At 37.0% G+C, this 14,401-nt stretch overlaps 1 protein-coding gene across 2 annotated transcripts in view; it reads left to right on the top strand.

The window, feature by feature from the left end:
• LOC117419600 (protein O-mannosyl-transferase TMTC2-like) overlaps positions 1-14,401 on the top strand; it is a 101,211-nt gene that overhangs the window by 27,615 nt on the left and 59,195 nt on the right. Inside the window, exon 2 of one of the 2 annotated variants that reach the window (XM_034032496.3) lies at positions 12,367-12,937. The exons of the other annotated variant lie outside the window; for it this stretch is intronic. Within the exon in view, the coding sequence (XP_033888387.2) occupies positions 12,367-12,937 (571 nt within the window). The remainder of the gene's footprint in view (positions 1-12,366; positions 12,938-14,401) is intronic. 2 annotated transcript variants of the gene reach the window in all.

Here is a 14,401-nt window from a genome sequence, read left to right as displayed (position 1 = left end):
GGATAAAGCAACTACTGTTAAACTTTCTTGGAACTCTGGGAACACAATACTATGTAAGACATACTATGTACTACTATGTACTACAGTATTATATGAGGGAAGATGCTCTCTGGGGTGCTTTAATTGATGTGCTTCCGGTTATAATGGAAAGCACAATACATCTTACAATGTCTTTAACCATAATTCTTATAAAGAGAAAAATCAGATCAATCAAAGTGGATAGCTGTGATTGGTCCCAATTTGGTCTAATACAATTTTTCAGATATAAATTATAAAATGGGTTTTCTGGCAATTGTTTTGGGGTTAAGTTGACAGCTTTAGTGTTTTCCTTAGCTCCAGCTTGTAGGTGGAGAGAGCTGTGTGTCATCTCCAGTTCTGATTCATAGCTATGGAGAAAATACTTTTGATCTTTGACTGTAGAAGGATAGTGTTTTGATGTAAAATGTTATTTAAAAAATAATTGTAAAACACTGCTGCTGAACAGCATGGAGCAATGTGGTTTTGAGGATACTGCATCTGTACATTTTAAAGAGCACAAATGAGCAGTTTCGTCAAAATGAAAATTAACACCATGTGTAAAACTCCCAGTAAATAAGTGCTTCCGTGGGGTTTTAGGTTAGTTTATATGTGCAGAAGTAGTGTCACGCAAGCTCAACAATGTCTGACATATAAAATAGGTTGTTATCATTTTTTAAAATTATTTCCTTGTGCCTTACTATAAGTTACAGTGAATGAAATGCCTGGGTAATGCCAGATGCTTAACTTCTCCACTACTGGTTAGTCACAAGTTTATTGAAAAAGAAGATTGCTGTGTAAAAACAAAAAATACTTATGAGTTGCCAAATGTTAGATACACAAAGAAGCAAAGAAGCAAAAATGTTAACTATTTGATGGCAGTCAAGAATAAAACTTAATGGAACTGATGATTAATGTAATGACAAGCAACAAACTGAAAATCTCTAAAACACAAACACCCTTTTGTTGAAATAAATCAATACATAAATACATAAATAACATCCTGTATACAGCACTTGCACCCTTCTTGTGAGTGCAAATTACAGATTTGCAGATCTAATGAGATCATACAGATGCTTTCATGCTTTTCTCTGGCACATCTGTACATTTGGAAAGCAACTGCATTACACATCATCAAACCCAAAGTTTAAATGACCTACATCAAAAAGAGACTGGAGGTATTGATGGCTCATAATGAAGAACATTGTTTCAATTCCATCACTGCTTTCTTGGTAGCAGCTAACACAAATGAATTTCCATAGGCTGCATGTGATATGTCATTTGGGTGATGACAAACTACCAGTTGTCTGGATGAGAACGTATGATGAAGTGGAAAAACCATAGGATTTTTGCATTTAGATTGGCGTTTCCCTTCCTTTCTGTATTGATAGTGATTGCAAGTCATTTTAATGGCAGCAGTTTGAGAAGCCCTTATGCAAATTTGTTGTTGTTGTTGTTGTTGTTGTTGTTGTTGTTGTTGTTGTCCCAAATAGAAGGGCGAGGCCAACGGTAGGGTGGGTCATGCATTCTATTCACATGTGCTTTCTAAGGGCAGAGCTGAGGCACATTTGAGACTGTATCTCTTGCTCATGATGTACCTGCATCTGTCAGTCTGTCAGTGTTGGAAATCTGGCATCCGTTTCAAGGCAGCAAGCTGAAAAGAAGAACAAATAATTAAACAGCCTTGCAGCAGCTGAAGTCATTTCTGTTTTTAACTGGCACGTCGCAATTTTACCTTAATGCCGTCGCAAACACTTGATACGTGACCCATCATGTAACTTGAGATTGAAATAAACCATTTATTTTTTATATAACGAAAATGTAATTGAAAACATTTTTTTGTTTAGTTTTTTTGTTAAAATGAGAACATTAATGAGGCAATTATCATTTTAACACTGCAATTTTATAAATTGAAATACGCAATGTCTGTTTAGTGCAATTAAGGCGCTCAACTGTCTCAAGAAAGGCAGCAGTGTTTAATAGAGTGTAATCATTATAAGCATTACAAATACTTGGCCTATGTGTTAATTAGGTAACCCTGTTAGCCTGTCAAGCTGTCTAGAAAATTCAGTGGAAGCTATAACAAAGCTGCTACAGTGGTTTGAAAAATACATTTTCGCAGTTTAATCCCACCACACAGACTGAGTATTTATAGTCGTTAAACGGATAACTGCAAATAGAACATTTTACAGCAGTCACCTGGTTACTTGCAGAGTAAATAGCTTCAAATTATTTTTTTTCATGTCTCTTTTTTGTTTTAACTATTGACAGTGTGCATCTGTTAAAGCTCAGAATCATGCTTTTCATCTGATATGCTGTCTCCTGTTTGTTTATTCAGTGCTACACACTTAATCTTCCTGTTAACACCTCATCAAAGAGTCCCCCTCCCACCGTATTGCATTACCATTGCAGCTTCTCTCCTAACACTCCCCTGCACGTCTTCTGACACCTGTTTACAATATGCACGCACTGCTTCACATACCCAACAAAATTGATTGCAGCTCATACTTTTGTGTAAATCAATTGTCCGTCACAAGGCAGATTCATTGTGCCTGGTCTCTTTAAGACCTATATTAAACCAATTTCTTGACTCTGTGAGTCTACACTGAATGATCCTGCATTGCTGCTCAGTCATACTCCATTGGAAGCTTCCTTCCCTCACTGAAATTTAATCAGAACACATATCTTGACAATAGCTGTTTTTTTTTTGTCCCTCAAACTGGGAGGTCTGTGATCCGTTTTGAATGTACTTTGTATAGTGTAACACATTAGTCATTTGTTTCAGCAGGGCGATAAATAATGTCATGAAATAGTGTGGCTAAATGACTTAAACATTGAACTATCTTGTTTTTTTTTTTTGTTTTTTTTTGCTGTGTTTGTGACATGTATTGCAGTTTGGAAAGAAATGTTGTTTTTAAAAGAGGGGGTTCCTTTATTTCTAAAATGACAGTCGAGTGTGTTTTAGAATTATATAGCATATGTTTTAGCACTGAAAAGGCACTTTGAAAGGCTAGACAATATTACAAACTATTAAGTATAAGGATGGGAAAAGTATGTGTTTACTCCTGAAAACAGTCAGGGTTTTCCAAGACATGTGAATCGGAAGTGTGTTTTACCAAAAATAACTACCACTGGATAAAGGTTTCTGTTAATTCAGCTGGAAGCCAGGACAGAGCTTTTTTTTTTTTTTTTTAGCTTTGTCTGTTTGACAACAAGAGATCTGAACAAACTGCAATCTAGATTATGGGAATCCCTGAGAGTCAGAGCATTGAAGGTGTGCTCCAAGCCTTCACCATCTGATTGAGAAAGATAGCATTAATCTCAAATCTTCCAAAACGTACATAACTACTGCACATCTACACATATATTGCAGATATTTCATTATCAACCAAGAACTGTAATGGCGGGCACGATGTAGCCGTAATCAACATATTAACAGATATAGGTAGATATCTTTTTTATATACAGTTGCAGACAAAAGTATTTGGCCAGTTATTTTTTTTTTTAGAAAAACCACAAAGAAAGTCAGGTGAATTGCTGGAATGGCCAGAAGAATCGGAGGGAACACTGACGTGAGACGGTAATGGAACTGGATTCCGGAGATGTACTGGATTCCGGAGATGTACTGGATTCTGGAGATGTAAGACTTGATTGTAGAAGTGAAGAGGTGTTGAATGTCACATGCGTGGACGGTAAAGGCTAAGATCCAGTCTTGATTAAATGGAACTGGCTGATTTTTTTTTTCACGCAGAAGGAGGAGAAAGAAGACCAGTTTGTAGAGTAGGATGATCTTGTTGATGGAGCTAATAGTGTAATATTGTGTGGTGGACTACCGCCAGTAGTGTGCAGTGGCCTGCTGTAGAGAGCAGAGATCTGCTAAAGCGGAGATCGTAACAGTGTGCGGTGGACTGCCATCAGAAGTGGGCAGTGGCCTGCTGTAGAGAGCAGAGAAAAGTTGTGAGATATGAGCAAATTTAAGCTGCATGAAGTGCCTCCTTGGGATTGCAGGAGGTTGTTGCACAATTGTCTGCCAACCAGAATTTTGATAGGATGTCGATGTTGGTCTTTAAGTGTTAAGGCGATTTAGATGGAGCCAAAGATGGGGCTGCTTTCGGGAGAGCTGTAGAATGCATTGCTCTGAGGCCGCTGCAAAACCTATTGATTTGATCAGGAGTGGTCTATGAGTGTGTTGTCAAATACAAGGTAGGAGGCTGCTTTGACTGAAACGCTGATAAAGCGAAGGACATGGTTTCCATACCTGACTGGCAGCTTACATCGAATTAAATATTAACCTTCCAAAGTAAAATTGATCCCGATCTGAAAATACATGACTTTCGCAATGAAAGGACCAGCTAAAATAAAGAACTTGTGGTGTTATACTGCCATCTAGACGTTATGATTAGAATAAAACCGTTGGCTTTAGAAAATGCTACAGGGTACAATAGATTTGATTATTGTGATCAATAGTCCACGTGATTGGATTGCTGCTTTAACACTGAACTGCTACGGATGAGAAAATACCTTTATGAACATAGCTTTCAGAATCTTGTTGATGTACCAATCTTTAAAGAAAAGTCGAGGAGGGGTACCTGCTTGTAGTTGTTTGCAGGTGGAGGAAAAAGGTTCTGCAAACAAAGCTTCACAATAGATGTTAAGGGCAAGGCAATTGCTGCCAACGGGAATGTTGATGTCTTTGTCCAACAGAGCTTTACAAAGTTTGGTGGAGTGCCGATCCTTATAATGGAGGTTGAATAATGGAGCTGCGCTTTGAACGGCGTGGCTGGAGATTAGATAGTTGCAGACTTAACTGGCGATGCAGCTACTGCAGCAAGAAAGAAAGAAAGACCTAAAGGATGATAAAAAATCTTCGGAGCAGGTAGGAAAATTGCTCTAAATCATCTGAGTCGGACAAGAGAACGAGAAGACGAAGTTTAGACATTAGTAAAAAGAGAAAGTTTAAGCACTTTTGACGGAGTCCGAGCGATTGCTAGAAAGTGAAAACAAACTGAAAACGCTAGACAAGTGAGCTGTGTGAGATTCAGACTTAAATAGGAAATAGGAGAAGATTGACAGGGAAAGCAGGATGGAGCCCCAGATCTCGTCCCCCGAAATACACCTAAAGTCTATCACAAATTGAAAAATAACATGCAAAAACTAATTTCATACTTTGACAAAAGTATTTAGGCAATCAAATTATTTTGTATGAAACCCATTCATTGCTAATTATTGCTAATTTTCATGATTGAAAACTAACACCTGATGATAATTATAGAATAAATAAATACATAATCGTCAAGTGCTGAAAAATAAATTGCAAATTTGTGATTCAAAAAAACAACAAAAACGGTTAAAACTAAAGAGTACAGCAAAATAGCAGATAGACTCGGTTTACCGAAAAGCACTGTGTGAGCTATTATTGACAAACACAGGAGAACAGGAACTACTGCAACTAGCTCCAAGCGTGGAAGACCAAGAAAGATTTCTGCAAAATCTGGAAGAAGGATCGTTCGAGCAGCCTGGCAAAATCCTTGGATTACTGCAAAAGATTTGACACCAGAATTAAGAGAAGATGGTCAAGAAATTCACGAGCGAATAATTCAGCGATACCTTAACAAGATCTGAGATGTTGTAGATTGACTTGAAGGCTGCTGTTGCAAAAAGGAAACCAAAATTGATTGCAGAACACAAAGCTGTATGTTTTGAAGAATGGGCAAAAACATCTCTGGAAAGTCTTATTAGAAATTGATTAGGTTAGCATTCATTATTCCTCTGATTTCTATATATATATATATATATATATATATATATATATATATATATATATATATATATATATATATATATATATATTAATTATAGACATATAATTGTCTCTTATTAGCAGTTCTTTAGGGGACCATATACTGTATTACAATATGCTGTGATATTTTATATCTAATTACCATAAGGTAAAATGTCTAATTTATCGCAAACGCCTTTCTTTGCATAAGTGGAACGCGATCTTTTTCTTTTTTTAAATGGAAATTAAAATTGTATTTGTCCCAAATTATTTTTAGTATTATAATAAAACATATCCCGGTATGTCCAATTGATTATAAAAACCATGCAGACCATGTTATCCATTTTTTCTGTGACTCCGCGTGATGTCACTTGTCCTGGTGGCACAATCTCTAATTGTCCTATGGCACAGTCACGGTTTTAACCATTCAAAAGCAGACCCAGTGTGGCCAATTGAGTAATGGAATAAGTGTACAAAAAAATTAATGTTAGTTAAAGATTGTTTTTAAAAGCTCAGTACTTCTTTTATCTGAATATGTGGCTTACACATGCTAGCACACTGTAGTTTGCGTGATATTGTATCATTCAAAAGTCTTTGTTATTTCCCAGGATTGTTTCCTCCAATATGAAATGGGGATTTTTTGAGACTGGCTCTGCTTCGTGTAACTGCTTAAGGAAGCTGCTAATATTATTAGTCACTCATTTCCTGATGATTATATAAATACATATATTTAAACATATTTAACTGTGTTTTGTGGCTCCATCTGAGAGACTGTCCATGTGACAGGAAGTTGCATCTCAGTTGATACTGTAATTCCTGTATAAATAAATAAAACGTACAAATAGATTTTTTTTCGTCGGTGCTGCAGTTAAATCAATTATATCTGTTAAGTAGTGAGACCCATATCCATCTACAGTGACTGTAGAGCCATCAGAGGTTGTGTGATAAGATACATTGCTTGGGAATTCAAAATGTTACTTTTTTTCTCTTTTTATTTTATAAATTATATTCTTAGAGTAGTCAAATTGAGATGCAGCATCTTAGTTTCCACAGCTCTGTGATTTGAACCTTTAGGTTTGTTGCCCCTCAGTTGTTTGTGAATAAAGGTTAAACGATTCATTTAAGACAGTGAATTGTTGGCAAACGTTGCGCAGTCTATAGCCTGTTGAAGATGTGCAAGAGGGGAGCTGCATCTGTATAACTTAACCAAGGAAGCTTTATATTGGTCACGTTCCATGCTAGCTCTCATTTCAGAATGAGATATTTCATCACGTTCTTTGAAATATGTTTACAGAGAAAGAAACGACTCTGCCTTCTTTAACATAGCCAAGCAGCGATTTCCACCTTAGGTGAACTGCATGTAAAAATGCCAGAAAATGAAAGAGAAGGGCTTTCATTTTATTATTCATGAGAAACTTTAAAACTCTGGCACAATGAGCCATAAAATACATTTTGAGAAAAATTCTTCTTTTCATTTTTTATTATTTATTTTATTTTTGACCCGTTGGCAGGCATAAAAAGAAATGAGAGGCATGGGACGCTGGATGTAAACTAGGATTATTAAAGGATATCAGAACTTGGTGCCAAAATACAGTGTTCTTGTTGCATTGTCAGATATTGCAGCCGGGTGATGACATATCATTGGCAATGTGCAAAACGTGCTTGCCTAAAACATGATCTTGTAACTTTGTAATACTGTTCCCTTTAATAAACTATATATAAACTATAATTTGTCATGTGATGGTGTTTTAATAAATCACAAGACAGATTGTAAAACCAAAGTTTAAGTGTGTGTGTATATTCTTTTGTTGTATAAATTAGCAGCCTGACAAAATCAATTAGTACGTAAGTGTAATCCAGAGCTTTTGGCTGTTTTGTTAAGATTTATTATATGCAGATACATTACATTTTTTAAGGACTTTGGAAGTTTGTACTTTGCCCACTCCTGTGTTCATACTTAATAACACAGAACTTGTCTAGCACATATCATAGTCCTCAGGATTACAGTTTTTACCTCTATAGGAATTAGCACATAGATGTGCCTCAAAATTGAAGTATCTGTCGAGGGAAAGAAATAGAACTGCTTAACTTACAATTCTTAATGAGCCCTCATCAGTCATTCCTGCTATGATGTCCTTATTAAGTAGGGGTTCTGTGTATGGCCTTGTATCAAAAGTGTGCTTTTAATGCTAAAAATGGCTGCTTTCTTTCCATTTAGAACCAGGTAATTTCTATAGATTTTTATGAACACTCTTGCCACTTTTTTTTTATATATAGTAGAAAATAAGACTCGTTTTGGAATTGAAGCCCATAAAAGGCATGTGTTAACTTATATTGCAACATTTTTTATCAAAGTGGTAGGCAGCAGTGTGGAGTAGTGGTTGGGGCTCTGGACTCTTGACCGGAGGGTTGTGGGTTCAGTTCCAGGCAGGGGACACTGCTGCTGTACCCTTGAGCAAGGTACTTTACCTAGATTGCTTCAGTAAAAACCCAGCTGTATAAATGGGTAATTATATGTAGAAATGATAACAATTGTAAGTTGCCCTGGATAAGGGCGTCTGCTAAGAAATAAATAATAATAATAATAATAATAATAACATGTTAAAGGGTAACTTGGTAGAGATGGAATATCAGTTATCTTAAATATATTCTTCTTATTGTTTAGATTTATGTTGTATCATTTCTTAATCCATGATATATTGATGACTTTTAAAAATCTGATGTTTAAAGCACCCGCATGGCCTCAGTAGAGCTCTCAGAATCATGTCTGCAAGTAGCTCGGTACACAAGGGTGTAACCATTTTAAAATGAATCATGAACAGTTTCTGATAACATAATGTACTTATTCATGGATTACTTCATTTGTAAGATAATACAACATCTCTAATGGCAACTAATTCACAGACTGTCTTCCATTAGAAATCCATACTTCACTTATAGCAGTCCAATTGAACACCTCAGACCATTAGAAACCAATCTGCACTGTATTTCCTCCTGGAATACCTTGTACTCTACTTTAGGTCTTTTTAAAAGGTTTGAAGTGCTGTTAATTGCTTTACTCCAAGCTGACCTGCACTACAGCAAGTTATATTTTGCTCTAGGGTCTGGATGTGTCATAGATACATTGTGTAACATATCAACCACATCTAGCATTATAGCATATGACTGAGATACATTGAAGTCTTGAATGAATATTCCAATCGTAAAAGGGTAGATATGGATGTAAACAACATGCTGCTTTTGTGAGGAGTACATTTTACTGGAACTTCTTTACACGGCATATTAAAATGCTTACGTTTTTGCACTGCGCTTTGCATGGTTCATATTTAATTACATATTGTTTCTACTTTATTTTAGTTTAGAAAGTGTAATTTACCTCCTTTGTGCTAGTAAAAAACAAAACAAAAAATCTTATTTAAATGTACTGTTAATAAATAGCCAAAACATAGTCCATATATGCTATTGGCTTTGGCTACAGCATTAGGAGTTGGTACTGTTGGATTTCACATATGGAACGCCTGAGGTTTATTATTATATTTAGACTTTAGTGTGACACTAAATGCAGTTGTCACAGTTGATTCGAATTTCTGGACATAACACTTCAAACGCCCTTCAGGGTATATATTATACAAACGGCCTTTCTCAATTGCAATCAATCGTTGCAGAACAGAAGTTTGACTTAAAGAAGCTTGTCATAAATTACACTGAAAGATGTGAGTTTTGACACATTAGAAATCAATCTGATCCAGTAATACACATTAGGACCTTTGCGTTGTATTGTTAGCAGTCACTGGATATAGCGGGCCTGCAGTGGAGACAATAGTGCGGTTCCAAGAGGAATGTATTTAAAACTGATGAAGGGTTATTTAGAGGACATTCTGTACCAGCTATCCACAGGGCAGCTTCTAACCGCAGTAACAACATCTTCCACTTCAGTAGTTATACTCAATATTGACCTCAGTTGTTGTAGTAAAGGGGAGGGTGTTACACGTGTGATAATTTCATAAATTAAACACAAGTCAGCTACAATGCTGATGCTGGATCTCCATTGAAAGAGGCATTACTCTGCATCCTAACATTATAACACACACACACACACACACACATGTATATGTATATATATATATATATATATATATATATATATATATATATATATATATATATATATATATATATATATACTTTTTTTAGTATTCATTATTCAATCATACTTCATTGTTATTTATGTGTAAAGTAGTACAGATCTAGAACCGAAGAATCCATTAAGTAACAAGTAAAATAATTCTTGGCACTTTAATGCCCACGCTCTACTCATCCGAAGCAGAAAGGAAAGAACATTTGTATTTCTTTTTATTTAAAACATTTAAGTTTTTTGTTTGCTGAGTTCACACGGCTCCTCTGCAGGTGAGCTGAGTATCTGTTTTCTTTTTCAAGCTGCTTTGTATTCACTTATTTAGCATCCCCTTAAGGGTGCTTGTATGAGTTTGCAAATCTGCTGCTGGTGAAATCGAATGGTACCCTCTGATAGTGACATTCACTTCGGTCAAGCTCACTCCTTGGCATTGTTAAAAAGTGCTTATTCGTTTGTGACAGTTATTGTATAAAGCTCCCGGTAGTGCAGTCTCAGGACCTCATATCTCAGAAACCATGACTTCATATTTGCTGCACAGATTTACTATAAATCAAATGGTTTAAACAAAACACAAAACACTTTTACAAACAAAACGGCACGTTGGCCTAAATAAATGGACAAACAAAACAGTGGAAAGCCCCAAACAATTATCGTGCAGGTCCTTCCAGCACAAGTAGCAATTGTTATTAAATTGATATTAAACTTTCCTCTCCTCTCTCCTGTTCTCCACTGTGAACACACCAACCCTGAGTGAGTTATTCGTGCTCCTTTTATCTATAGCTGTGCCGGGGCTCGCTGGCTAATCAATCATTCACTTGAATCCTGGCACAGTCTGCACGTAAACTAATTTGTGTAATCCCCATGCCCACATACAAATACACACTTTACTCTGCACATGAAGTGATTGTGCAATCCCCATGCCTACATACAAATATACATTTTAAATCATCAGTGCTACATAACCCACAGTCTGTGCACCACTACATACATACATGTAACATAAAATATGCACACGGGCGGGGGTACCCCGCCACAGTCCACCTCACACTCACGAATACTAAAACTTTTATTTCACAATACTGTATTGGTATAATCACTAGTCAGTATAGAAGTCAATGGAAAGAAACCTGGGATCAATATTTTTCAACAAAACTTTTTGTAAGGTCGCAACCCCCCGAGGCGTCCGTATATTCGACGTATACGGACGGCCTGTCGGGCCTTATTGCATACATATATTACAGCTCCCTTTAATGCAATACCAAGCATTGCCTTCCAAGCCACCATTAACTGAAACAGTTTTCTTATGTGCATACAAATAACTTACACATTATAAAGGGACATTTGTCTTGTCAAAATTTTAGGCTTATTTTTTTTCATTGAATTGAATATTCCTAACTTGGTTGGAATGACTAAATTAAAACAAACAAACAAAAAAAGAACCATTAAAACCACAGTTTTAGTACTTATAATTTTCAACAATATAAAATATATGCTACAGTGTTGCCAGGAATATAGGAATATCCCTATTAATTCAGAATGTGAAAAGAAATTACTTTTTTAAACAAAAGAAACAGGAGCTTTGCCATCAGCAACTTTCAATGCGTAAAATGACAACATTCTTTGATGAACTGGTAACGAAGATTCAAAGGCCAGGAATCTCATTAAGTTAGGTACATTACATAAATACTTTACTTTCTACATGTTCTTATACATATACACATACAAATTTGTTTCAAAATGCTGTTGTGAAAAAATGCATGGCAAGTATAGGAATAACAAACCGGTTTATCTATTGGCTGTGATCTAAAAGAAACTATAGATCAAGAGAAAAAGTTAACCACATTTTGAGGACATGGATGATCACTTTCTGTAACTATATGGGAGTAACATAAACTTACTATTAAAGTCCTTCATCAAAGGCAAGGGGAACTGTCTTAAATGTTGATATCTCGGTGCCTGCATACCTCCAGGATACTGTCCTGATAAAGGGTCAAACAGAACAGATGCAGTTTGCAGTGATGGAAAGACCATTCAAGCTCAGCAGTACTCCTGATTTTATGTAACTCTTCCTGAAATTACCACTGGAGCAGATTTTCTATGGGTGTTTAGAAAATTAGTTTAGTTTAGATTGTGTTTCTTCCAGCTTAGCAATCCTTAAAAACAATTTATCATTGTGTTTCTTCCAGCTTAGCAAGCCCTTAAAAACAATTCATAATTTGCTTCTTAATCACCATAAGATGGATGTCTAGCCAAGTGGCTCCATTGCTTAGCACAACATTTGCCAGTGATTGAAAGAGGTACTGTAATACATATTTTAAATAATATTGTTACTGTGGTTCTGTGAGTAATTTATTACGCATTTGGTTCCTGGACATTTGTTCCATGGAAGACAATCTATTTATGTCTCTTTTCTTTCTTTTTATTTTGTTTTTTTTAGCCGTGCTATCAAAACTAACCAGGACCTGCTACCGGAAACCCCCTTGACGCACATTTTCTACAACGACTTTTGGGGGACCCTGCTTACCCACAGTGGCAGCCACAAATCCTACCGCCCACTCTGCACTCTCTCCTTCCGCCTTAACTATGCCCTGGGGGGCTTGGAGCCCTGGGGCTACCACCTTGTTAATATTCTGCTGCATTGCAGTGTCACAGGCCTCTTCACCTGCCTCTCACGTCTCCTTCTCGGGGGCGGCCACTGGACCCTGATGGCGGGGCTGCTTTTTGCCTCGCACCCTGTGCATACGGAAGCTGTGGCAGGAATTGTGGGCAGGGCGGACGTTGGCGCTGCCCTCTTCTTCCTGCTTTCACTGCTTTGCTACATGCGACACTGCTCCCTGAGGGGGCAATCTGCCCACTGCCTGCCCTGGCTGCTGGGCAGCTTTGCCTGCGCGGCCTGCAGCATGCTATGGAAAGAACAAGGGGTGACTGTCTTGGCTGTCTCAGCAGTTTATGATGTCTTTGTGTTCCACGGGCTCAAATTTCATCAGGTCATCTCACTTATTTTTAAGGTAAGCAGATTTGCTTTCCCTGTTTTAATCTTGTTTGCTCTTGGATGGGTTGAGTACATCTAGTCATCATTGGTTATTATAAGTGCTTTGTGGATTACGAAGTTAAAGGATCAGTCCTTTACCCGGCTTGTCTAGGCCTGCTATTGCAATGCCCAAATTAATGTTTTTGAGCAGCATTTCTGAAGAGTAAAAAATGAAAATGTGTTTCATTCACATTCACCAAATTGAATGTGAATGAAACATAGAATACTGTATTCACACTTAAAAACATAAATCAGAACTGGTGCGCATGTGCCCCTAGCAGATCACTAAGCAGCTCATTCAGAGGCTTTGCACTCACTTTATCTTTTGAAGCACTTTCGTTCCGCTTATGGCGGTGACAGGAAATGTTGTGGCCACGGAAGGAGCTTGCAATGCCAACCATTTTGTAAATTGCGATTGATATGGTACATCTTTCAAGCAGCAGTTAGCTAATTCTGTTTCTCAGTCCCTTGTGGTACAGTACTGTAGTTCAACCATCAAATTCAAACACTGTAGTACAGAAAAGAAACTTGGTAATGCATGTATTTATTTTATTTTATTAATTGGATAACATTGGGTCGACACAGTGTGTCTCAATGTATTACTATGTAGTACTGTATTTTAGTAGTACTTGTTGGAGTCTGTGGAAAATGAATGGTCTTAAGAAAGATCAGCTTGGTGCGAGAGGGACAGAACGATTTAAACCCTCAGACTGACTCCATATCATACGCCTCTACTATTTTCCCTTTTCTTATATGCTTTCTATCCAACCCGCTAATCTCCAAAATGGGGACTTGCAGTACAGTCATTCCTTTGCAAACATCATACTGGGCTTTAACCAATAGAATTAGTTATCTATTAGTTATGCATCCTACCACCCCACAGGCTCGGTACCCTATCCTGAGACCGGCCTATCCAGTCACCAAGGCAACCGCTTCCTGTTGTAACTTATATGATTATCCTCACTTTGAGGACACATGCTACCTATGTGAGACTTGTCTAAATTGACCAAATTTATCTGCCTGAAAGTGTTTTTTATATAAGCCCATAAGGAGGAATCATTTTCTGTTCAAATCCTATTCCATTTTCCTGTAATTTACTGTTACTAGTTTTCTCATGGATATACAGCTTTCATGCTGTTTTTTCCTATGTAGCTGCCAGCTTTTTGTTTCTTTTTATCTATATACATCAGCAGTGGACAGAGGTTTCATGGATTAAAAAGATTTTTAATACTTGAGTGGTTTTGTCAAACATTAATGCCTACAGATGTTCTTCATGTATGAATGTTGAAGGCCAAAACTAAGAAGGCTTGATCTGCTTCATTTTAGAAATTGGAACCCGCACAGTATTCTCGAGGCTGATAATTGTATATGCCTTTGAAGAATTAACCAAACCATGCCTATCATTGTGCCAAGACCTCCATTTAAGGAAGAAAACAAGCCT

Source organism: Acipenser ruthenus, chromosome 14, assembly GCF_902713425.1.
Source record: "Acipenser ruthenus chromosome 14, fAciRut3.2 maternal haplotype, whole genome shotgun sequence".
NCBI classification, from domain to species: domain Eukaryota; kingdom Metazoa; phylum Chordata; class Actinopteri; order Acipenseriformes; family Acipenseridae; genus Acipenser; species Acipenser ruthenus.
The sequence above is the reverse complement of the archived record's forward strand: the minus strand, read 5'-3'. Positions and strand labels throughout refer to the sequence as shown.